This window comes from Dasypus novemcinctus, chromosome 2 (assembly GCF_030445035.2).
Source record: "Dasypus novemcinctus isolate mDasNov1 chromosome 2, mDasNov1.1.hap2, whole genome shotgun sequence".
NCBI lineage: Eukaryota > Metazoa > Chordata > Mammalia > Cingulata > Dasypodidae > Dasypus > Dasypus novemcinctus.
The window spans coordinates 3,846,514-3,870,212 of record NC_080674.1 but is presented as its reverse complement, the minus strand read 5'-3'; the positions used below and the strand labels follow the sequence as shown (position 1 = coordinate 3,870,212).

General features: G+C 40.3%; 1 protein-coding gene across 1 annotated transcript in view; it reads right to left on the bottom strand.

The window, feature by feature from the left end:
• Positions 1-23,467, bottom strand: part of ICE1 (interactor of little elongation complex ELL subunit 1) — a 68,865-nt gene extending 45,398 nt beyond the window's left edge. Inside the window, exons 1-3 of the mRNA XM_058306441.2 lie at positions 23,146-23,467; positions 2,136-2,194; positions 1,558-1,592 (exon numbers count right to left, since the gene is read on the bottom strand). Of these exons, the coding sequence (XP_058162424.1) occupies positions 1,558-1,592; positions 2,136-2,194; positions 23,146-23,229 (178 nt within the window). The 5' untranslated portion in view covers positions 23,230-23,467. The remainder of the gene's footprint in view (positions 1-1,557; positions 1,593-2,135; positions 2,195-23,145) is intronic.
• Positions 23,468-23,699: the final 232 nt, after the last annotated feature.

Genomic DNA, 23,699 nt, shown 5'->3' with positions numbered 1-23,699 from the left:
TTATTGAAGAAATAACTTTGCCATTTTGGGAAAAAAATAACAAAAAGAGAAATCTGCTGCTTGAGTGTTAAAAGGAACCAAATAATATGAGAAAGTCCTACTAAACCCGTAACGTGGGCATTTCAAGTTGTAGAGCACACTACGTCATATTTGAGGAGTAACAAATACACATTACGGTAAATATCAAATGGGTGTTAAAAAAATATTTATCTGTAGCTAAACCTGAAGGTAGATGAAATGTGTGGAATTCAAGAATGATCAAAAAGGTTTATCAATTTTTAAAAATTATTCTGATAACATTTATTTAAAATTTCTGTGGTCAAATTTTAAAAGTAAAATAATTTCCTTGTTAGATTCCATCCGTAATTCCTCAAAAGTTTATACCATTTCTTCCAAAGGGGATACAGAATACACTTAGCATTGGAATTAACTATTTCCCTATTTAGCTACTTAAAAGTAATTTTAATAATTGTTTTAGTACTAAAATTAACAATTTCCAAATCGCCAATGAAAGAAATTACTCTTACAGTAATATACATTTATAGTTAAATGGACTAATAGTTTCAACAAAACATATGAAAAGAATTTTATGACCTATATTTTTTAAGGCGCAAAATTCAGATACTAAAAATAAACCAAAATGACATGCCTTGATTTTATTACTCTCATCACACAAATTAGATATGATGGTACCAAAACAAATAATGAGTGAGCACACATACATTTAGGGATGCCAGAAACAACATGGAAGTAAGGATTAAGTCATTGCCAAAGTTGAATAGCAGAATCTGGCCCAATTATGAAGCTGAAGTTGAACTTCAGTGAATCCCTCAAATGTATATGTGTCTTTATTGCAGAGAAAATGAATATTTCTATGGAAGACACTAAACTCAGGGTAAATACCATCATAACAAGATATGGAAGGATCAATTACACATTTTTTTTTCCCCTACCAAAAAAAAACAGTTATCAGAAGTGAATTACCCCATGGGCACTCACTAAAATACCAGGCAAATGGTGATAATCAGTCGAATAAATATCTTGTGAAGGCCCAAGAATTATTCTGTGATTTTGAAAATAAGCTACTTTCTGTATTATTTTGCCTACATACATTAATTTTCAATAAATCACAAAAGTAATTAACAAATGTCAATTCCCCACCATTCAGAATAAGTGTTAGCACTTCCTGGACAGATCCCAAAATAACATGCAGACGGCATCATATTCAGTTTTACCTGGTTTCTGCACTTGGAAGAACATGTTCTCATTCTCATTACAAATGAGAAAAAATCTACCCACTAAAAAACTTATGGGACGTTAAAAAATTCAGGGCAAAAACAAAATTAAGACACAGGTCTCATTTTATAACTTATCATTAAATATGTATTGTAAGGCTGAAAGGACAAGCTGCTTCCTGTACTTACAAGAAGTGCTCCCGACTTAAGCCTATAAATATCACCTTCCAATTAATTATGAAAAATAATTTCCCTCTCTTCTCTTTAAGAAATTTTAAGTGTTAATTAGTAAATGCAAAGGAAAAAGCCAGGTAAAGGATATCGTCACATTTCTTCTGATATTCTGTTAACAAATTACTGCAAGGAAAGAAGAATTAGGTTACTTTTTATTAAATCTAGAAAATATGCAATGCTAAAATCATGTTACGAAACATGTAGGGCAACCTCTCTTCCTGGTTTCTTGCAACAAATTCATGCTAAGTTAAGATTATATATACTAATATTATATATATTATTACATGGATATCAACTCAAACTCTTTTATCTAGGCTTATAAATTCACATAATTTTTAGAAGATAAAAAGTTTTTACAAACTTAATTAGATCTCATAGAATAGCTATGAAATACTGGGAGGTCCAGTCTCAACACTAAAAAGGCTTAGAAGATATCAAAAACCTTTCCAAAGAAAAAAAAAATTCAGGTGTAGCAAAAATAATATCCTACTGATCTGAAAGCCTTCTCTGAAAGGTCTGGAAACTAGCAACAGAAACTTCTCAGCAAAGCAGGATGAAGGCACCCAGACAAGAAAATCAAGTTCTCATTTCAGCCCTAGGGGCTTAAAACTACTACCTACTTAATTCGGTCTGTTAGGTTTATAAAACACAAGCAAATATACTTACTCTGTATTAATAATTTTTTGTTTCAATGTAATTAATGCATCAACATATTCATTTAAATTCTGAAAGAAAAAGAATGCTACAGTTACAAGTGTTTTTATAACATACATACTTTATATATAACGCTTTCAAGGAACATTCTCAAATAAACACTGTTTCCTAGATGACACAGATGTAGAACCTGCAGATCTGTTACTCACACTGTGCTTGAGCACACACACACACCCTGAGTTGTCCTGAGTCCCTAAAAGCTTCTCTCTGTGCCCCTCTCTAGCAGAGCATTAGCAATCCCCAAACAGCAGGGCAGTTGTGAAGAGCAAAGAAGATGCTTTTCCTGTGTATGCTTGATATGCAGCAAGCATTCATTACATACTGTTTTAGTTAACCGGTTAACTCCTAATCACCATGTATTGTTAATATATTTATCCTACACTGTTTCTGAAAGAATTCAAAACTACCCAAAGGCACAAAATTATAACAATAGCAAACAAATAAAAATAACGTAGGGGAAAAGAATAGGTATATTAAAATAGGCCAAAATCATTTTTAATCATTGATTTTATAAGAACCTATATTATCCCTTAGGGAGCAACCACAAATGTGGATTATTGCAATCAACTTAAAAGGGAAAACACTGTTAGTTATACCATTTAAAATGTTACTGAGATTTAAAAACTGACTTTTTTTTCTTTTCTTTAACTGCTTTCTTTCCTTTCCCTTTTTCTTTTTTCATCAATAAGCACTTCAGAATGTATCACTAACAAAGACTTTTCCAAAACCACTGAGACAACAGCCTTTTCACAACAAATAGTTCAAGTATCACCCAGACTGTGCTCAAACTTTACTAATTATTCAAAAATGTCTTTTTTTAGATAATTCAAGTGGCACTGAGATGTACAATAATTTTTCCTATATGATAATGTCTGCATTTTCTTTGCAGTTCTACATGTAACATATCTATTAAAAAACAAAAACTCACATATTCAAGTATATAAAAAGTAATTTCTTTTATATAAGCACTATTAAGGTTTGAACATTTCCTTTCAGACTTGTTACTGCATAAGTAAATACACTTGAAGGTACTCAAATTTGCCGATTTTCTGTAAAAGGACATTTAGGTTCTTTTCAGTCTATTAACAATTTGCAAGGAATTTTCTTATCCATTCCTCTGTGAGGCACTTCTAATTTTCCCTTAAGATCAGGTCCAAATAGTGGCATTGCTGGGCTAAAGAGTAAGTATTCACTGCCTGAAGGACAAGATTCACAGATAATTGCAACAGTGCTGAGGGCCTGACACACTACTCTGTCCTCCCCCGTTGGCAGCCACCGGTACTCTCCAAAGACACCCTCCCCTCCATGTGAGATCAGGCCTCCCCAGGATAGGGGTGTAACACCTTCCCACTCATCGCATGGGTCTCCACCCACTGATACTCCCTAGAAGCCTGGCCCAGGCACACCCTAGGCCAGATGCCCCCGAACACCAAACACCCTAAACCAGTAACCCTTATTATAGTCTCTAAAGAGTTTTCTCAATATGATAGTTTCAACCACATACCCGACAATCTCTCGTGTTCACCTGCTCCCCCTTCCAGCCCCCCCCCCCAATTCCTTGGACCATCTGACCCATCCTCCCAAACCCAGCCCCACTCAAGCCTGCAAAGCCCAACCCAGTAGCATCCCTTTACCCCCATCTTATCCTTTCACTGCACTATTACTTAAGTCCACTTTATCATAGATTTCGCCCTTGTGTCTTTGGCTCACAACCTTCCTCTCCCCCTCTATTTCCTGTAAGCCTGCCTTCCAGGCCCTAGCTCTCTGAGACAGCTTGATTTCCTTAATTCATATGAGAGAGCTCATGTAGTATTTGTCCTTCAATGCCTGCCTTGCTTCATGTAACATAAGGCCCTCAAGATTCATCCATGTTATCCCATGTGTTAGTATTGTATTCCTTCTTACAGCTGAGTAGTATTACACTATGTATATACATTTTATTTATCCATTCATCTGTTGATGGGCATTTGGGTTGATTCCAACTTTTGGAAATAGTAAATAATGCTATTATGAACACTGGTGCGCATTTATAAGTTTGTGTCTTTGTTATCAGTTCTTCTGGGTATATACCAGCAGTGGAATTGTTGGGGTATATGGCAAGTCTATGGCTAGTTTTTTGAGGAAGCACCAAACTGTCCTTCACAATGGCTGGATCCTGCTACGTTCCCACCAGCAGCAGATGAGGGCTCCCATTCATCCACATCCTCTCCAGTACTTGTAGTCCTCTGTTTTTTTAATAGCCACCAGTCTAATGGGTGTAAGATGAAATCGCATTGTCGTTCTGATTTGCATTTCCCTATAAGCTAGTGATGTTGAGCATCTTTTCATGTGCTTTTTAGCCATCTGTACTTATTCTCTGGAGAAGCGTCTGTTCAAATATCTTGTCCACTTTTTTTTAAAGATTTATATATTTATCTCCCTCCCTCCCCAGTTGTCTGCTGTGTCCATTCGCTGTGTGTTCTTCCGTGTCTGCTTGCATTTTTGTCAGCAGCACCGGGAATCTGTGTCTCTTTTTGTTGTGTCATCTTGCTGCATCAGCTCTCTGTGTGTGTGGTGCCACTCCTGGACAAGCTGCACTTTTTTTCACATGGGGCAGCTCTCCTTGCAGGGGTGCACTCCTTGCATGTAGGGCTCCCCTACGTGTGGGACACCCCTATATGGCACGGCACTCTGTGCACATTAGCATTGCGCATGGACCAGCTCACCTCACAGACTAGGAGGCCTGGGTTTGAACCCTGGGCCTACCATATGGTAGACAGACATTCTACCAATTGTACTAAATCTGCTTCCCTCTTGTCCATTTTCAAATGGGATTTTGTCTTTTTACTTTTGAGATATAGGACTTATTAATAAATGCTGGATATTAGGCTTCTATCAGATACATGGTTACCAAATGTTTACTCCCACTGGGTAGGCTGTCTTTTCATCACTTTCTTGGTAAACTCCTTGAGGTTCAAAAGGCTTTAATTCTGAGGAGGCCCAATTTATCTATTTTTTCTTTTGCTGCTCGTGTTTTGAGTGTCAAGTTCAGAAAGCTATTTCCCATTACACGGTCCTGTAGATGCTTATCTACATTATTTTCCAAGGTCTTTATGGTCTTGGCTCTTATATTTCGATCTCTGACCCATCTTGAGTTGATTTTTGTATACGGTGTGAGATGGTATTCCTCTCCCATTCTTTTGCATGTGGATATCTAGTTCTCCAAGAACCAACTGTTGAAGAGGCCATTCTCTCCCAGTTGAGTGGGCATGGTGGCCTTGTCAAATATCAGATGATTGTATATGCGAGGAACTGTATCAGAACTCTCAATTCGGTTCCATTGGTCAGTGTATCTATCCTTGTGACAATACCATGCCATTTTGACCAGTAAATTTCCTTCAAGCAGTGAGGCTTGTCACTGTGCAATACCTATTACAGTGATGAAAGTCAAAACATCAAAAAATTATTTTATGATAAAGTTTTTTAATACCCCAATTCATCTTTTACTTTATTTTAGTTTTCCTAAATTATGTACTGTATTTCTAATCTTTAAACATATTATTACTATTTCATTTTCCTAGTAATTGAATTTGGCAATATATTAGGCTACATTTTTGAAGAAGTTTTGATTCACAGAGAGGTTCAACTATGGCAGGGTAGGACTACTGATACTGGGTGTCACTGTCATTGATGGGGGATGCATGGGTGGGAGGTAGTTCTCCAGGACATGCATATAGGGTATAAACAAATGTTCTGATGTTCATTGGGTATTGACATAGTGGATAGAGTTACACAGGACAACTGAGGGAGTGCCGAGTTCCCATTTCAGGGTCCTCGGTTGCACTCCCCTATGGAGCAGTAACAATCCCAAGTGCAAGGGCAAAGACCAGGGAAGAAGGATGGTCCAATGATGGGCCATTGATACTGATTACTGTGCTTATAAGCCTGTGTGCTTGAAATTTCAACTTGGCTTAGAGCTGCAGGGTGCCTAAGAGTTACCTCCATGTTGCTCAAATGTGGCCACTCTCTAAGCCAAACTCAGCATGTAAATGCATTACCTTCCCCCAGCACGGAACATGACTCCCAGGGGTGAACTTCCCTGGCGCCAAGAGATTACTACCAAGCAACAGCTGGTGATGCACCTAGAAAAAGACCTTGAAAAAAAGGGGGAAATGATAAAGACAAATGAGTTTATATGGCTAAGAGACTTCAAAATGAGTCAGGATGTCATCAGAGCAGTCATGCTTACACACACCTCGGCAGGATCTCAGAGACAATCAAAGTAGATACAACCTGAGGTAGTGGTGCTCTGAGGGCTATGGAGAAACCCAGGCCCTACACAGTCATGGCAGATGGCTCTGGAGTTCAGTGCTTGGTCAGTTGGCCATACTTTGGAATTTGTGCTCCTGATTGTGATGGAGTTGGACTCAGATGTGACATCTCTACACATGCCTCTTCTGTCACTTACTGAACCTGTAGATAGCACTGGTGTTGGTGCATGCTCAGGAGACTTGAATCTCTGGATTGTCCATGTGCCAGCTGGGCCCTGAGCCTCAGCAGAGTTGCAACACCTACTCTCTGGTTTGTTAGACTTACCTACATCAGCTAACAGGGAGGTGAGGACAGTTCACCACCACACCAGGGAACCAAGAGAGTCTACAATTGCAAGCAGAAGAATCACATCCATCAGCTATGTGGGATCTAAGCCCCCTCTGGATTTAGAGGTGGAGTGGACATCGCCATCCTATGGTTTGCAGGATGGAGGAATAAAATATGGGTAAGAGTGGACTTACTGGTATTCTACTATAGAACTATTCTGACTCTACCAATGGAAGGAATTCTATCATTATGTGGAGACAGTGGCCACAGGAGTAGCTGAGTGCTGGGAAAGGGAAAAAAGGTGTGATACGGGGGCATTTTTGGGACTTGGAGTTGTCCTGAATGATATTGCAGGGACAGATGCTGGACATTATATATCCTATCATAACCCACTGAATGGACTGGGGGAGAGTGTAAACTACAATGTAAACTATAATCCGTGCACTGCAGCAGAGTCTCAAAATGTATTCATCAAATGCAAAGAATGTGCCACATTGATGAAAGAGGTTGTTGATGTGGGAAGAGTGGGGGTGTGGGGGTGGAGAGTGGGGTATATGGGAACCTCATATTTTTTAATGTAACATTTTGTGTGATATATAAATCTTTTAATAAAAGATTTAAAAAACTTTTTTAAAGAAAAAGTATTTATATATTTAATGCTGCCAAAACATCAAGCAGTCCTCTAGAAAACTTCATTAATCCTCACTCGAAGTTTATGTTTCTATGCTTCCATTCGCCTCACCAGCTCTCTGCATTAATGGTAAGTACAGGATCTTTGATAATCTTAGGGCAACGCTTTTCATTTACTTTTCTTCATTAGTAAGATTAAGTATTCCTCTTTCATCTAGCCATTAGTATTTTTTCTTTTATTAAGTTTCTATGAATATAATTTACACAAATTTGTGAACATTTCACTATGTCAATATTTTAACCTTCTATACGCGCTGGACACCATAAAGTAAACTAACAGAAATATAAGCCTTAAAAGAATCATTTATAAAATATGACAAAGTGCCCATAATAAGTCAAAAATATCTATAATAAATTATAAGAAAACAATAACAACAGTGGGGCAAAGAATAAAGGATAGGAATTGTCAATTAATGGGCAAAGCATCTGGACTAGTCAACAGACATTTAAAAAGGCATTCCAGGAAGCAGACTTGGCCCAATGGATAGGGAGTCCGTCTACCATATGGGAGGGCCATGGTTCAAACCCCAGGCCTCCTTGACCCATGTGGAGCTGGCCCATGCACAATGCTGATGAGCGCATGGAGTGCCGTGCCACGCAGGGGTGCCCCCCGCACAGGGGAGCCACGCACGCAAGGAGTGCGCCCCATGAGGAGAGCCGCCCAGCACGAAAGAAGGTTCAGCCTGCCCAGGAGTGGCACTGCACACGTGGAGAGCTGATGCAGCAGGATGACGCAACAAAAAGAGAAACACAGATTCCCATGCCACTGACAACAACAGAAGCAGATAGGGAAGAAACAAATGGACACAAAGAACAGAAAACTGGGGGGGGGGGGGGGGGGGGGAGAAGAGGAGAGGAGAGGAGAGCAATAAATAAAAATAAATCTTAAAAAAAATAAATAAAAAGGCATTCCACCATTTTTAGCATCAGGAAAAAAATGCAAATTAAAATAACAATCTTTTTCTCATTCATTAGAACAGACAGAAAAATTAGGGTATTCACAAGTATAAAAGAAAAAGAAAGTTCAGACTGTGGGTACATACAATAATAAATTTTTCTTTCTATTTCCAATCTTTATGGTCCTAATTTTCTCTATGCAAGTTTGCTACATCTTTGATTAGATTTTATTGCAAAGTAATATTTGTTTCTATCACTAGCGTGCTATCTTTTCATTTTACATCACTTGTGAACACAGATGCAAAAAAGCTAAATAAAGTATTTAATGCAAATCCAGCAGTGTGTTAAATATTTTATCTGCAGATTCTCTTAGTTCTTCTATGTAAACAATTATCTTATCCACCAATAATGATAGCTTTATCCTTTCTTCACTTATGCTTCAAATCTGTCCTTGTCTTTCTGAACTGGCTAAGATCTCAGCACAATGCTGAACAGTAGTGATGAATTTCATCTAAAATTTGCTCTGCTCTAGGTTTTTGGTTGTTATTAGTTTTAGTCAGGGTTCTCTTTTATTAGTCAGGGTTCTCTAGGGAAAGAGAATCAACAAGGGATATCTGTCGATAGTAAGAGATTTATCAGACTCTCTCATGCAGCCATAGGGATGTACAAGTCCAGGTTCTGCAGGCAGGCTGCAACCAAGAGCTCCAATGAAAGTCCAATGAAGATTCTTGACAAATTCAGAGAGATGTTGGCTATCCAAAGAAGAGCTGGGAAATTCTCTCTCAATGCTGGAGTCACTTCCCCTTTTAAGGGATTCAAATGATTGGGTTAAGCATCACTCACTGCTGACGGCAATCTCCCTGATTAATGTAATTATAATCAGCTACGTATGATTTACCATTGCAGTAAAGTCAATGGCAACTAAAGCCCATAAAGCCTTATATTACAGTTAGCCCAGTGCTTGCTGGACCAAACAACTGGGCACAATTACCTGGCCAAGATGACATAATAGCCTAACCATCACATCCCTTTAATCATGTCATGAAACTTCTATACATAATTTACAAAGAGTTTTTATCATTTATCAATATTAACCTTTATCAAATAAACACCTGCATGCATTTATTTAAACACATATTATTTTCTTTGCTTTATTAATTGGGTGGATTACAACAGATTTTTTAATATTGAAACAACTTTGCTTTGCTGAGATAATATAATTGAATAGTGTGTAGCTATTTATTTAAACACAGTGCTACTTTCACCTTCCTTAATAGCCCATTTAGTTTTTTTCTCATCTAAGTTATATATGTGATATTATATATAACATATAGTATAAGTGTCAGAATATAAATGAAATTAGTCTTAACATTTCTTATGCTGTCCTTGTCCAGTTTTCTTAACAAATTTAGACATGATTCATAAAATAAGTCTGACAGTTTTCCTTTTCTTTATGGTTTCTGGAATCATTTATGAGTAATTTGTTTGTAAGTGTAAAGAGAAGGCAAACTCTGAACACTCCACAAATGCACAATAGTTTGCTAGGTCCAGCTGTTTGGTTACCATCCTTTCCATCAGATATTTTTCTACTGTCCTAGAACTTACACTCCTGATAGGAGACCAAAGCTAGTCTATTTTTTGCTCACTGTCCTTTTTCCTGCACATGTTCATTTGTGTTTATTGTTTTATTCATTGGATCCCATTTATTTATTAATAATATTTTCTCTATTCTGATACAGATCCCTTTTTCTAGGGTCTCTTCTTACCCAACTCCCACAGCCCAGCAGCTGCAGTCATGTTTGTTAATGACCACATCTGTGGACACAGAACACCACCCAAAACATGGACCCAAGGTGTCGGCCTCCTCCCGGGGAGGTCAGGAGCTGCACCTGGGCACCTCACCATGAGATCAGGGAATCTCACCTCAATTGATTGGTTCCTCGGAAAATGCATCACAGGCACTGAGCACTTCCTTATGCCATGAGTCAGACCATGTTTTTGTACAGTATTTCATTTAATTATCATGATGCTTTGAAGTAGACACAATTATTTCTTCCATTTTACAAATGAAGCAACTGAGGTACTACAAGGGTAAGTTACTTGTTCAAAGAAGCAGAGATGGCTGGGAACAAGGTCAGGTATGAACCTGTAATCTTATTGTGGTGCCTCACTGCCAATTTTCATCCCACAATGGGAAACGATGGTCAGGAGGCAGCAACAGGAAGAAGAAAAAAAAGAGAGAGAAAAAAGAGAGGTAAGAGAGAGTAGATACATAAATCTAATTTTACTCCAACCCTAAAGCTAGCTAGTCAAAGAATTTTTTCCCCAAAGATGAGGAAAAGAGGATAAGACAGATGAAAACTGTAAAGCAGATTCAAGAGTGTTGACTCAGCAGACCCAAGAAAACCCAAGAAAACCTGCTAGTAGGGAAAAAGGGAGAACCAACTCAATTTACACTGCAAATCTTCAACACACTTGGGAACTGGGACACGGACCCCAGGTTCTTCTGAGAGGAAGATGAAGAAGGATGGCATGAAAATAACTCGTTGCAAGCTTTTGGATAAGTGTTTAACCTCTAAATCCCAACTCTCCACCCTATCCCCGAGAAGCTGCCCTTCCTCTATCCATAGGAAGCAGTTTACTTTTTGTAGGTCTCTGAACTGGGATACCGCCAACATTTACAGCAAGTGTACTGTACCAAAAACAGGGAGTAAGAAGACCTGTGCACACTGATGCCGAGCCTGTTCCCCCGCTTCTCCCCATGAGACTCCCAAAGAGTTGCCACTGGGCCTTTTGCCCTCCAGGCAGGAGACTGGAAGAGCCTACTCTGAGGAAATCTAACCAGCCTAGCAATAAGATAGAAAGGTACTGAATGGTACCTAACATTTTCAATCATAAATAGCCCAACAAGACCACCCTACAGTGATGCTCAGGGTCCAGATACAAATTCTCACTCAGTATGCAGCCAGCACACCAGCCACCCCTCATAATATAAACACTCAAGGCCTCCCAAACATCAGAAAAGAGAAGGACCAAACCACAACAAGCAAAAGCAACTTGGGGTTTTCCTGGAAAACCTCAAACATTTTTAACTATGATCTGAGATAAAAGATGAAGGATCCAAGAAACAAAAATAGGAAACTATTTTTAAAAGGAATACTCAGAGCTCATGGGGGAAAAAAGCTTTCCAAAATTAAAAACACGAACATACACTTACTAGAATGGCAGACAATAGCAAGTGTTGAGGAGGATATGGAAAAACTGGAACCCTCGTATATTGCTGGTAGGATCATAAAATGTTGCAGGCACTTTAGAAAACAGTTTGGCAGTTTTTCAAAATGTTAAAATGTTACCATATGATCCAGCAATTCCACTCCTAGGTATAAACCCAAGGGAATGGAAAAAATATGTCCATGTAAAACTTGTAGGCAACTGTTCATTGCAGCATTACTCACAATGGGCAAAAAATGAAAATAAATATATAGTCCATCAACTGATGAACAGATAAAATGTCACATATCCAGACAATGAAATACTATTTGGCAATGAAAATAAATGAAGTATGGATATATGATACAATATATATCATATCTGGAAAACATTATCCTAAGTAAAAGAAGCCAGTCACAAAAGGCCACATACTGTATTATTTCATTCAATATGAAACGCCCAAAATAGGCAAATCCATAAAGATTAGTAGCTGCCACCAGGGGTGAGGAGTGTGTGGGGAGGTGGGGGGAAACGCTGCTAATGGAGGAGAAATGAAAATGCTTTAAAATCATATAGTAGTAATGGCTGCACAACTCTGTGAATATATTAACTACTATTGAATTGTACACATTAAATGGATGGACTTTATGGTTATGTGAACTATAGCTCAAAAAAGGTGCAATAACAATTATAAAAACAGGAAAGCAGAAATAAAAGGCTCAGGAGATTTGAAGATAAAGTTGAAAAAACATCCCAGAAAACAAAGGAAAATATAGACATGTGTCAGTGTACTTCCAACAGATCAAGAAAGAGCATGGGGAGAAGAGAGAGATAATCAAATATTCGCATTCAAGAAAAATTCCTAGAACTAAAGCCGGACCAGCACATGGATTAAAATAGGATACAGACCAAGAAACATCAGCACAAAATTTCAGAACACTAGAGAGGGAAGATCCTTCAGGAATCCCAAAAGAAAAATAAAACAAATCCTATCCAAAGAACCAGGAATCAGAATAGCTTCAGACTTAAAAAACACTGAAAACTAGAAAACTGAGAAAACAAGCCCTCAAAATTTTAAAGGAAAACAAATTCCAAACTCATATTCTGTGTAAGAGATCTATCAGTTCTAAAGGTAGAAGAGTCATTTTCAAATATGCAAAGTCTCCAAACACTGACTTCTCAGACTCTTTCTGAGCAAGTTGCTAGAAGATGAGACCATGCTCCACCAAAATAAGGCAGTAAAGCAAAACAGAATGATGTGGGACACCAGAGAGAAGTGAAGAGATTTCCCCTAGGGTGAGAGTTGTGCCCAGCACAGCAGGCAGCCAATCCATATCACAGCGGTCCGAATGCTTCCGGGGAGAACGTCTTCACTCAAGACAATAACAGAGTATTTGTACAGGATGAAAAGCATTAAGAGTCACAAATACCTAAACTGGCAAGGAGCTGCAAGTGACTACAGTCAATTATCACTATGCAGTTAAATAAAAATTTAAATAACATAGAAGTGATCCTTCCCTTTTTCCCCATTCTTTTTAGAGTTCTTTGCTATTCCATTTCCTCTTTCCCACTTTGCTTCCAGATAGCATTTTGTAATGTCAACTGCTGGAAACCTCTCTAGAGAACCACATATCTGGATTCAAATTTCTGTTCCACTACTTGACAGCTGAGGGATCTTGGGCAAATTAACTTTAGCCTCTCCTGACTCAGTACTATTTCCAAGTATACAGAAAAGGAAAGTGAATCACAGAGGTTAAATAACAAAATGCTACCAGGATTAATGAAGATGATCCATATAAAGTGTTTTAACCCAGTCCTTGGCAATATAGTAAACGCTCAGTAACATTTTCAGGTGGAAGAAGTTGAATTTAGGATATAATCATCAATCTGGAAAAACAGCAAACTGCAGGAAAGGAAAAGTAACCATAACTTACTACAGAGCTAGTTCTGAATAACATACAGTCGTACTAATGTCAGCTCTACACACCAACCTAACTGAAATCATAACTAGGTGGAGAGAAGGGGGAGGAGGAATGTTCAGGTGTGGTGGGGGCAGAAATAAAGCTAAATCCGTAACTTCCAAAGTCAGAAATCAAACAATAATGCCTAAAACAGAAAAAGCAGCATGCAATGATGCAAGTATATTATTTAGCAATGAACACACACTACAACAATTAAAAGTGTTTGTTCCTTGGAAAAGGGAGACAAGTGGGGATGGGGCTGCTGGCTGTCTTAAAGCTTGTACATCTACCTATCGCTTTAAATTATGTTGAGGTGCAACTCCAACAAAAACGAAAACTTAAAATCACAAAACAAAACATCCTTTATAAATGAAAACAGAGTAAGGAAGACGTCTTCTTGGTTTTCCTACAGCATTCTGATTCCTGGCTACATTGGTTCCTAAATCCTGGTTGCACAGAAGATGAACCTAATCAGATACTGAATATCCTAACAAACATTCTTATCATCTTTAAGTCTGGTGCAAATGTCATTCCTGTTGACTGTAAAAAAAAAAAAAAAGGTCTCTCAATAATGAACCTTAGCACTGTCAAGGTTTAGCACCAAGTGCCAGAGTTGGGCACTCAGGGGAAACCCCTGACACACGTTAAGGGGCATGTGCAGCACATGGCCCTGCTACAGTCCAGGTCCAGGCTCTAGGGCAGGCAGTAAGGTCAAAGGATTTCTCCAGGAAATGGGAAGGCGTTGTTTCTTTATCACTTTTCTTCCAGCTGTTCTTCCCTTCCCTTCTGGAATTCTACTGTTAATATCTACCATAGAGTTAATATCTATTAGAGTGTTTACATTTATTCTCAGTTCTCTGTTCTCTTCTCTCATAATTGACATCTTTTGTTTTTGTTTTTGCCTTCTGAGTGATTTAGGTTATATTTATTCACTAGCAATTCTCAGCACAGCCCATTCTGATATTCCTTTTGTTGTCCATTTACTCCTTTCTTATAACAGTCTATTTTATCATGCAATATCTTCCTGGATATCACTGTGAATATATAGCCTTTAAGAAAAAGATGAGGAGTTGGGGGATAGAGGTGGGAGTGGAGAGCCTTGGGGAGCATGAAGACAGCAGGCCAGGGGGCTGGGAGACAGTGGACAGAAGAGATGGGTGGTGTAGGTGGGAAAATGATAAACTAAGCAAATAAGTAAAATGATTTAGCAAATAAGGGAGTATACAGAGAATAACAGGATAAGTAAAATGTTTGAGCAAATAAGTAGATACACAGAGCAGGGTTTCTTAACCTCAACACTTCTGACATTTCAGCCTGCATAAATCTTGGTTTTGGGGGCCATCCTGAATACTGTAGAATGTGCAGCAGCACCCCTGAACTCTACTCACTAAGATGCCCACAGCTGCCCCTTCCCACCAAGGTGTGTGTGCAGAAAAGAATTAGCACAGCAGGTCAGAAACTTACCCTTAAAGGCCTGCTTGCAAGGCTGGTCCTTGGCTGGCATCTAGGAACTTGGATTTCAGGAGGGTTTCCCACCATTCTCAGAACTGGTAAGGGGGGCTCACTGAGCCTAAACTGTTCAAATAATGTGGCTTATGCTGAACACTGGTTTTCTTTCTAGGAGTGTGGAGTTTTGTGCTACCATAGGGTGCCCAAATAACCAATCTCCGATCTAAACCTTGGGCCTTGAGTCTCTAATGAACTTCCCTCATATGCAATAATTCACACATAGTCACATTTTGCTGGCAGAGGAATTAAGTGCATTCTACATGACTCCACTGAAAGAGGACTCTTGGAAGCTTATGCCTGGTTTCCGAAGGACTTCCCCAGTATATGATTCTCCCTTTGCTGATTTTGCTCTGTACCCTTTCACTGTAATAAATCACAGCTGTGATTATAACTATATACTGAGTCCTGTGAGCTCTCCCAGGAAGTCATAGAACCTAGATGTGGTCTTGGTGACTCCCAAAACAAGGTGACAACCAAAAATGTCTCCATACCTTGTCAGCTGTTCCCTGGGGGCAAAACCACCTGACTGAAAACATGGCTACAAAGGATAAGGTTTTCCCTACTGGAGAAAATATTTTCAAATATGGAACAGGGAAAGAAAGGCTACAAAGACTCCTGAGGTGTTGGATTTGAATTAGGTGGAATGCCAATATTTTTATATCATATGTAATACTATATAAATTGCATAAAAATATAATTATATTAACCTTCATATATAAAAGCAAAGATAGTTTTAACTGCTGTAAATTAATAAAAGTGAGATCATACTGATTTCTTATTTTGAATGGAGAAAAATTAAATTGCAGCATTTCACAGTGACCCATTTACAATGGCATTCTTAGACTGCATCAGAAGAAATATATGTAGTGAAATATTGAAACCATTTTCTCTCTTGGTCTCATTTTAATGTTGAGAGCTAGTTGGAGCTAGCAGGAGCTAGTAGGAGGTAATTTCAACTCTTCTCCCTCAGCCACCTCTCCTCTTCAGACTGTCAGTTTCAAGGACACAAACCCCATTTACAAGGTGAAATGACTCTTGAAGATTTGGGTCTGTGCACTGTTTCCTTCCATCTGTTTTGCAGACACATTTGTGTCCAGAGGTTGGGAGCCCTCAGCATCAGTAGCTTTGACAAGGGTTCCCATTAATCTCAGCCTAGTAGAAACCAGTTTCAGATAATAAGATGGGGTTTCTGTGCTTTTACTGGGATTACAAAAAATAAAACATACAAGTGGAAGCAATATATATATTTATACAATAATTATTGTATATTTATGTAGTATTGCATATAGTGTTGTAGACTTTTAAAGAGAAATAATTACATTTGTACACAATCAATTATTTCCTGGCTCTGACCCACAAGAGAGCCTAGCAGCAATGAACATATTCAGTGCTTAAATTCTAGTTTCTAAATACCATCCTCCAACTAAAAGGAATCAGAGTTTCTTAGATAGCAGCTGCTCGGATAGCTGTGAGGGCACTGAAAGTATAAAATGAGCCTGGAACATTGTATTGTGCTAGAACATTAAGGAAATGCTCAACGACTGAAGGGAACATACCAAAAGAAACCAGCCTGAAATAGCACCCACTGGCCAAAGAAAGCCAGGACAATTTGAGCATAAAAATAAATAATGGTAGTAACAATTTACGGCCCGTCAAAAAAAATAGGAATTCCTTCATAAGTCCACAGTCATGTGCATAAACAAATAAATACAGAAGGGAAAGGTCTTCCTTATAGCTCAATGACAACCAAAAAATACATAAGGAATAATGGAAATAGAGAATCATATTTTGACATTCATCACAGAAGTGGCTATTTCAGGCAGGAGTTGTCAATGGATGCTATGCTGGTGAGTGAATACTGGTATCTTCTCAGAACACCTGCCCAGAGCACACTCCTCAATTACAAAAGAAAAAGAAAAGCAGCTAAAGCTACAGTTAACATGGCCAGGTGACAAGGTTAACATCACCAGAAGAGAGAAATGTCAACACCGCAGGCCTCGTGTTGTAATGCACCAAGAAGGGCACATCACTTCTGTAAAATGACTGTCAACAATGCATACCAAAGCCTGATGATGAGAAAATAGAGGGACCCAGGATAAGGGTAACCATATGTAATTCAAAGCTGTACTCTGAATTTCACCAACACGAGAGACAGGCAAAGGGAAAATGAAGGAAGCTGAAGAGATGTAACAATCAAATGCAACGCATGCTTCAGACAAGAAAAAAAAAAAAAAGATACTCCTGGGCTAGTAAGCAAAATCTGAACAAATAGGTCTGTGGATTGGATGGAACTGTTGTATCAATGTTAATAACATGAATTGGAGGGCTGTAGACTGGTTATGTTAGAAAGTGTTCTTATTTAGGTGGTAAAACACCTTGGAACATTTAGAAGAAATAAATACAGTGATAAAGCAAATGTGGTGACACATTAACAACATGTGAATTTGGACAAAGAGAATACTAGTGTTCTTTGTTTTAGTCTGTCAACTTTCTAGTGAGTTTGAAAATATTTCAAAATTAATTTTTTTTTTTTAAAGATTTATTTTTATTTATTTAATTCCCCTCCCCTCCCCCAGTTGTCTGTTTTCTGTGTCTTTTTGCTGCATCTTGTTTCTTGGTCCGCTTCTGTTGTCGTCAGCAGCACGAGAAGTGTGGGCGGCACCATTCCTCGGCAGGCTGCTCCCTCCTTCGCGCTGGGCGGCTCTCCTTATGGGTGCACTCCTTGCGCGTGGGGCTCCCCTACGCGGGGGACACCCCTGTGTGGCACGGCACTCCTTGCGCGCATCAGCACTGCGCATGGGCCAGCTGCACACGGGTCAAGGAGGCCCGGGGCTTGAACCGCAGGCCTCCCATGTGGTAGACGGACGCCCTAACCACTGGGCCAAAGTCCGTTTCCCTAAAAATTAATTTTTTAAAATCACATTAATCACATTAATTGCTTTGCCAGGGTTGATCTAACTGGTCAGATTGACTTCTCCCTACTAAGTCACTTTTTCTCCTCATGTGTTAAAAATCAAAGTCTATGATGAGTGTGTCTCCTCAGCTGTTATAAAGGACCCTTGTTTGGATCTATATGGCATTGTGTAGCCTGGGGATAGGACAGTAAGGTGACAATGCTCTCCTCCCTCTCCAACTATGGCCCTGGCACACTCATCCATCAAAATCAAGGTGGGCAGCTTCTGGCTCAGCAAAGGCAAATCCCAGTCTCTTCAGCCTTGTCTTCATTTCCCCCACTTGTTACTTCTTGCTCTATAATAAACTCAATCCTCTCTAAGCCCTTGTACATAGCCACCTTTCCTCTACCTACAAGTTTCCCTTCCTCATTTCCCTCTTATTTAACACCAAATCATTCTTCAGACCTAAATTTAGATTCACTTCCAAGCCTTTCAAAGGCACACTAGCCCAGTGGTGTTGTCCTGCTAGGTGCTCACAGAGTGACTCGTGCATGCTCCACTACAGTACTTAACACAGTACACTGCGCTTGCTCTTTCAATTCTCTGGGGGCTCAACTAGAACAAAAACTCCCATGTTGCATTCCAAAGCACAGCATGGCATCATACACACTGATGCCATTTACAATTAATGTTGGGTAAAGAAAAATGAATCACAATTTGTAAGCATTCCTTGTAATACAATCATTTACAAAGAATACGTCTGAAGGAAAGTATGTTTCAAGTTCCAAATGACAAAATTCAACCACTGGCAAGTTAAGTCAGGGAATTTTAAAGTATTTCAGTAAAAATGAAACCAACGTTAGAAAGGTTATCACATTTCTGATTTCTTATTAATTGTATACAGATCTAGGACACAATTTAGTATTACTAAATTATTTTACATGCATTAGTTTTTTTTCCTCACTAACTAAACATGTAAACATTATGCATACAAAGGCAACAACCTTCCAGTTCTACCATAATTATCAAAGGAAGACCAGTACATGTTTACATAAATCACAGGCTCAAATCGGAGGACACCACAAACCAAGCTGCCTGAATTTATTCTGTATTTACATTAGCTAAGCAAGATAACCATGTGTTCAAAGAGCTCATATGTATTCCCCAGAGTCCAATCATTTTGCTCTACAATGAAGTTTATAAAAACAGGCCTCTCCTCCACCAGAATAAAATGGCATCACTTATTCAGCATGATGTTCCACCACTCAACTTAAGACTTCTTTAATTGTACATAATACCACCAGAGTAAAGACCAACATTGGCTTATATGACTACCACAGTTCTTCAATTCACATGGACCTTTGGATTACACATCAGTGATATCACTGTTATCAACAAGGATAAGAAAGCAGATGAGATGATTTATAAGATTTTAGAGTAAGATGCATAAAATGCTGCCTATCTATACAATTTTGAATCAAGCAATGTTTTATCAAAAGCATTGTATTGCTTCAACTGTTAAAGAAAAAGAGAACAGGGAGGAATAAGATGTGAAAGGAAGATTTTTCACTGCAAGCAAACAACTATTGAGTTTGGGACAGAGACCAATTAGCAAAACACTGCAGATCAGAACAAAGTCACAGCTCTGAAACAGATGTCTCCTGCAGGAAGAAACCCTACGATTTGCTTGTAAACTTCCTGCAAGATCAAGAAGTTTCAGCGTATTGAAACTATACAGCAGAACACCTTGTCAATGTATCTAACCTCTTTAGCTTCTCTCACACAAAAGTCTAATGGAGGTATTATACTTGCTGTGCTACTGTAGATGATTTCCTAAAGTGGATCATCTATCTACTAATTGACAACAGAAAATGACTTTTCCCAACTCTCACTCTCTTGACTTGAAATCTTCCCACTTTTGATTTCCTCTCTAATATAGTCCCGATTTAACCCTTTCTTTATCTGCTTCTCTTTTCTATTTCATGCTTGTCCTCTTTAAAGGTCACTCATTAGCCAACTGGTTTTCCTTCACCCCTAGTGATGGTATATACTTCCATGAATTGGCAAAATGGTTTTCAAAGTTCCTTTTAATTAAAAGAACACACTCTTGCATTCTCCTATCCCCATTTTCTCTGCCTCCCAGATAAAACTATTACATTGAACTCAGAGCCCACCTAACTTGGCTTCTTCTATATTTCCTTAGAAGTATATTGGGTTCCTTGGAGGCAATCCAGACAATAAAACGTGAAACCTGCTGAAAGTGCCCACTCCTGATGTCATTCAAAAGCTTCAGTCCCACACTTCCAAAATGTCCTCCTCCTCAGCTTCCTCCTTCTCTTAACTCTTCCGTAGTTCTAGTAGTCACTGAAGTTTTAAATCACTGGACCTTCCAAGTCCCTGACATGAGATCTGTCTTCTCTTTGCACAGCTTCTCTTATTCAGAGCCTTTTTCTTCTCTACTCCCATTCCCAAGAAACTGACATTAATCCAGGATTTTATTATTACTAGTATGTATTAGTAAAATAATTGACCTTACCCAGTTACACCTACTCCAATCCATCCTGCACAGCATCACCTGTTACTTTTACTATACACACTGTTCTTGTGTAGAAACTATGCAAAAACCTTCCCTATTCCATGATGCTGACAGAAATACATACACTTTAAGGTGGGTACCACTCAAGGTCCTCTATAATGGCCACAAACCTGTATTTCTAAACTTATCTTGCAAAATTAAACAACTGTTCCAGAGATCCCACTCACAACTGACTACCCTTCTCCCCTAAAAAGGCATTCCTCATAATAGAAAATGCAAATCCAATCGTGTGTCATGACCTAGAGAAGGGATCTGCAAACTATGGCCCTCAGCCAAATCAGGCACTCTCCCTGTTTTTGTAAATAAAGTTTCATGGAACACAGTTGCTCACTCATTTCTGTTTTGTGTACGTCCCTTTAACATTACAATGGCAGAATTGAATGGTTCTGAAAGAGCTCAAAGCCAAAAATATTAACTTACCCCTTACAGAACGTTTTCAGACCCCTGATCTAAACTTTTAACAGGATTACTCCTCCTCCTGTTTTCAGAGCCAACAGTAGGTTGGAGGCAAAGGTGGGAGGAGGCAGATTCAACAGGAGGCTACTGCAATAATCTCTTATGGTGGTTCACACAAGGTAGAAGCAGTGGAGATGATGAGAACTGGTGAATTATGAAGGATGAGCCAACAGAATTAGTTGAGGGATTGGATGTAGGCTGTGAAAGAGAAGAACCAAGGCTGACACCTAGTTTCTGGCCTAAGCAACCAGAAGGAAACAGTTACCACTCTTAACTAAAATGAGGACTACTATGAGCAGAGCAAGTTTTGGAGGGAAGATGAAATCTATAACTGTATAATTCATGCCAGTGCCAGTCATTCTCCTGTAAAAAATCCTCCAAGGACTCATGACTGCATTCTGAGTAGAAGCCAAAACTCCTGCAATGGCCTGTAAGAGCCTCACAATCAGGTCCTCCTCTTGCCCTTCTGACTGTCCCACATTCGCTCCCTTCCAGACACACTGACTTCCTTGCTCTTCACAAGCACACCAAGCAAGCTCCTCAGGTCTTCAAACCTGCTATTTCCAATGCCTGGTGTGCTTTTCCTCCCAGGGTATCTACAGGAATCTTACTCAAATATCACCTTTTCTCTGAGGCTATCCTAGGACTCCCTATTTAAATCCCGACATAAATTATTTGTCTTCCCTCCCCTCTCCTAGAATGGTAGCCCCAAGAAGTTAAGGATTTTTATCACCCCCAACCCCTCCCATATCCCAAGTGCCTAGAGCAGAGTGTAACAAACAGTAGGTGCTCAATATTTGTCGAATGAATGAACTGGACCAAAAAATAAACGCTACTTATTAAAGAGCAAAGAAAATGTCATTCATGGCCATGGGAGTTTTAGGCAAGAAAACAAATCTAAGATGCCTACACAAAGCAGCTCAACTTGGACACTGATCTTACTTTTTTTCTTCCTCTACTCCAGAGGGCCAGCACTCCCTTCCCCCTCTTCTCCACCCCCACCCAGCACCTTACACTCAAACTGTTTGAAATCAGTTCACAGATACCGCATCCCTTGATGGCCGACCTAGCCTGCATGCTTTTCTGATCTCACTTCATCAACCCCTCTTTTCCCTTTCCTTTATGCTCACACCAATCAGACCCTGCTAACCTCCTTACAGACAGCTGGCTCCTTCCCACCTCTGGAACCTTTCTGTTATTCCCTCTATCCAAAAAGCTCTTCCAACAGCCGGCTCCATCTTATGACTCAGGTACCTCAAAATCACCTGACCTAACCCACCCACCAGAGCCGAGAGCTTCCTTATTTTCTTCCTAACACGATACCTTCTAATTAGCACATATTTATCTTATGCAAGCTCCACGAGCACAGAGACTCATCCATTTTGTTCACCACTGTCCTCAGTAAAGAAGGCACTACTCTTGGCACTACTCAGGATAACTACATGAGGTAGGAATGGGGATGGTTAATTTCATTTTACCATTAAATAAACTGAAATTATGAAGTTAAATAAGACGTCCACCATCAAGCAGGTAGAAGAGATTCCTCAGGAAATGACTTCTTGGGACCTGGCGCCAGACAACAGTAGCTCCCCTAAAATCAGTGCAGAAAGCAAACAGTCCAGGGCACCGTTAGAAACCTACAACCTTTAACTGTTTTACTTTATCCAAACAACTGACAAGTTAACCGTCTTAAGCAATTACTTGACTTACTTTAAGAATAATCTCGAGACAGTACATCAGCTATGAGCTGAAAGGCCTCCCCAAAGCCCTGGGATCCAGCGAATAACCCTCGCAGGCAACCTGCACGCCGCGTAAGATCCTGTCTCCACGCCACAGATATTTAGGGATGAGCCAGAGAATTCAAAGACCCTGTCCTCAGTGAAAATAACTTCCTTCAGCATTTCACCTATCGCTCACCAAGCCAAGTGTCGGCCCCGGGGAACCAGGTGGCGGAGAAGGTGAAACGGGGGAGCCCTCCAGAACCCGCTCGCTCAGCCCCCCCACTACGCCGCACGCCGGTGAACGCATTCCACGCTCCCAGCCCAAAAAGCAGAGGCAGCAGTCCCCCACATATACAGAGGAAATGAACAGGGTGCAGCGCGTGGAGCCGCACAACTCGGCAGCCCCACAGGAACCCCGCGCCCCCGAACAGCCCAGCGGAGGCGCCGTACCTGCTGCAGGGACGCGCAGCCCTGACACCGCGCGAGCTCCGCCGCGGTCCCGGGCGCCGCCGAGCGGGTCTCGCCCGGCATCATGGTGCCGCCGCCGGGCCCGGTGGGCCCACGCGCCTCAGGGGCCCGCGGCTTCGGTCCTGTCCTGCCTTTGCTGACGCCTTCGGGGCCGCCGCCTGCCAGGCCGCTTCCCGCCGGGTCCGGGCGGGTCCATCCGTACACAGAGGTCCCCGTGGAGCTGACGGAAGGCTCTCCGGCCCGAGCCGCCTCAGGCACTGGAGAGAAACGCTACCCGGCGCGGCCCCAGAGCGCGACGCGGTCCAGCCAGGACCCCGCCCCGCCCTGGCTCGCCCCGCCCCTCGCCCGGGCGCGGGGCTGCCGCACTCGCTGCCTGAAAGAAAGTAGGGAGCGGAGGTTCACGGCGGCGGGGCACGGACCCACAGAGAAAAGACAAGAGGAGATGAGGCCTCGGAGTTGTACTTCCTTTTTGTTAGGGGAGACTCCTTTACGCCAGCTTAGCGCACGACAGGCTCACCATGAGGACCTAGACTCTT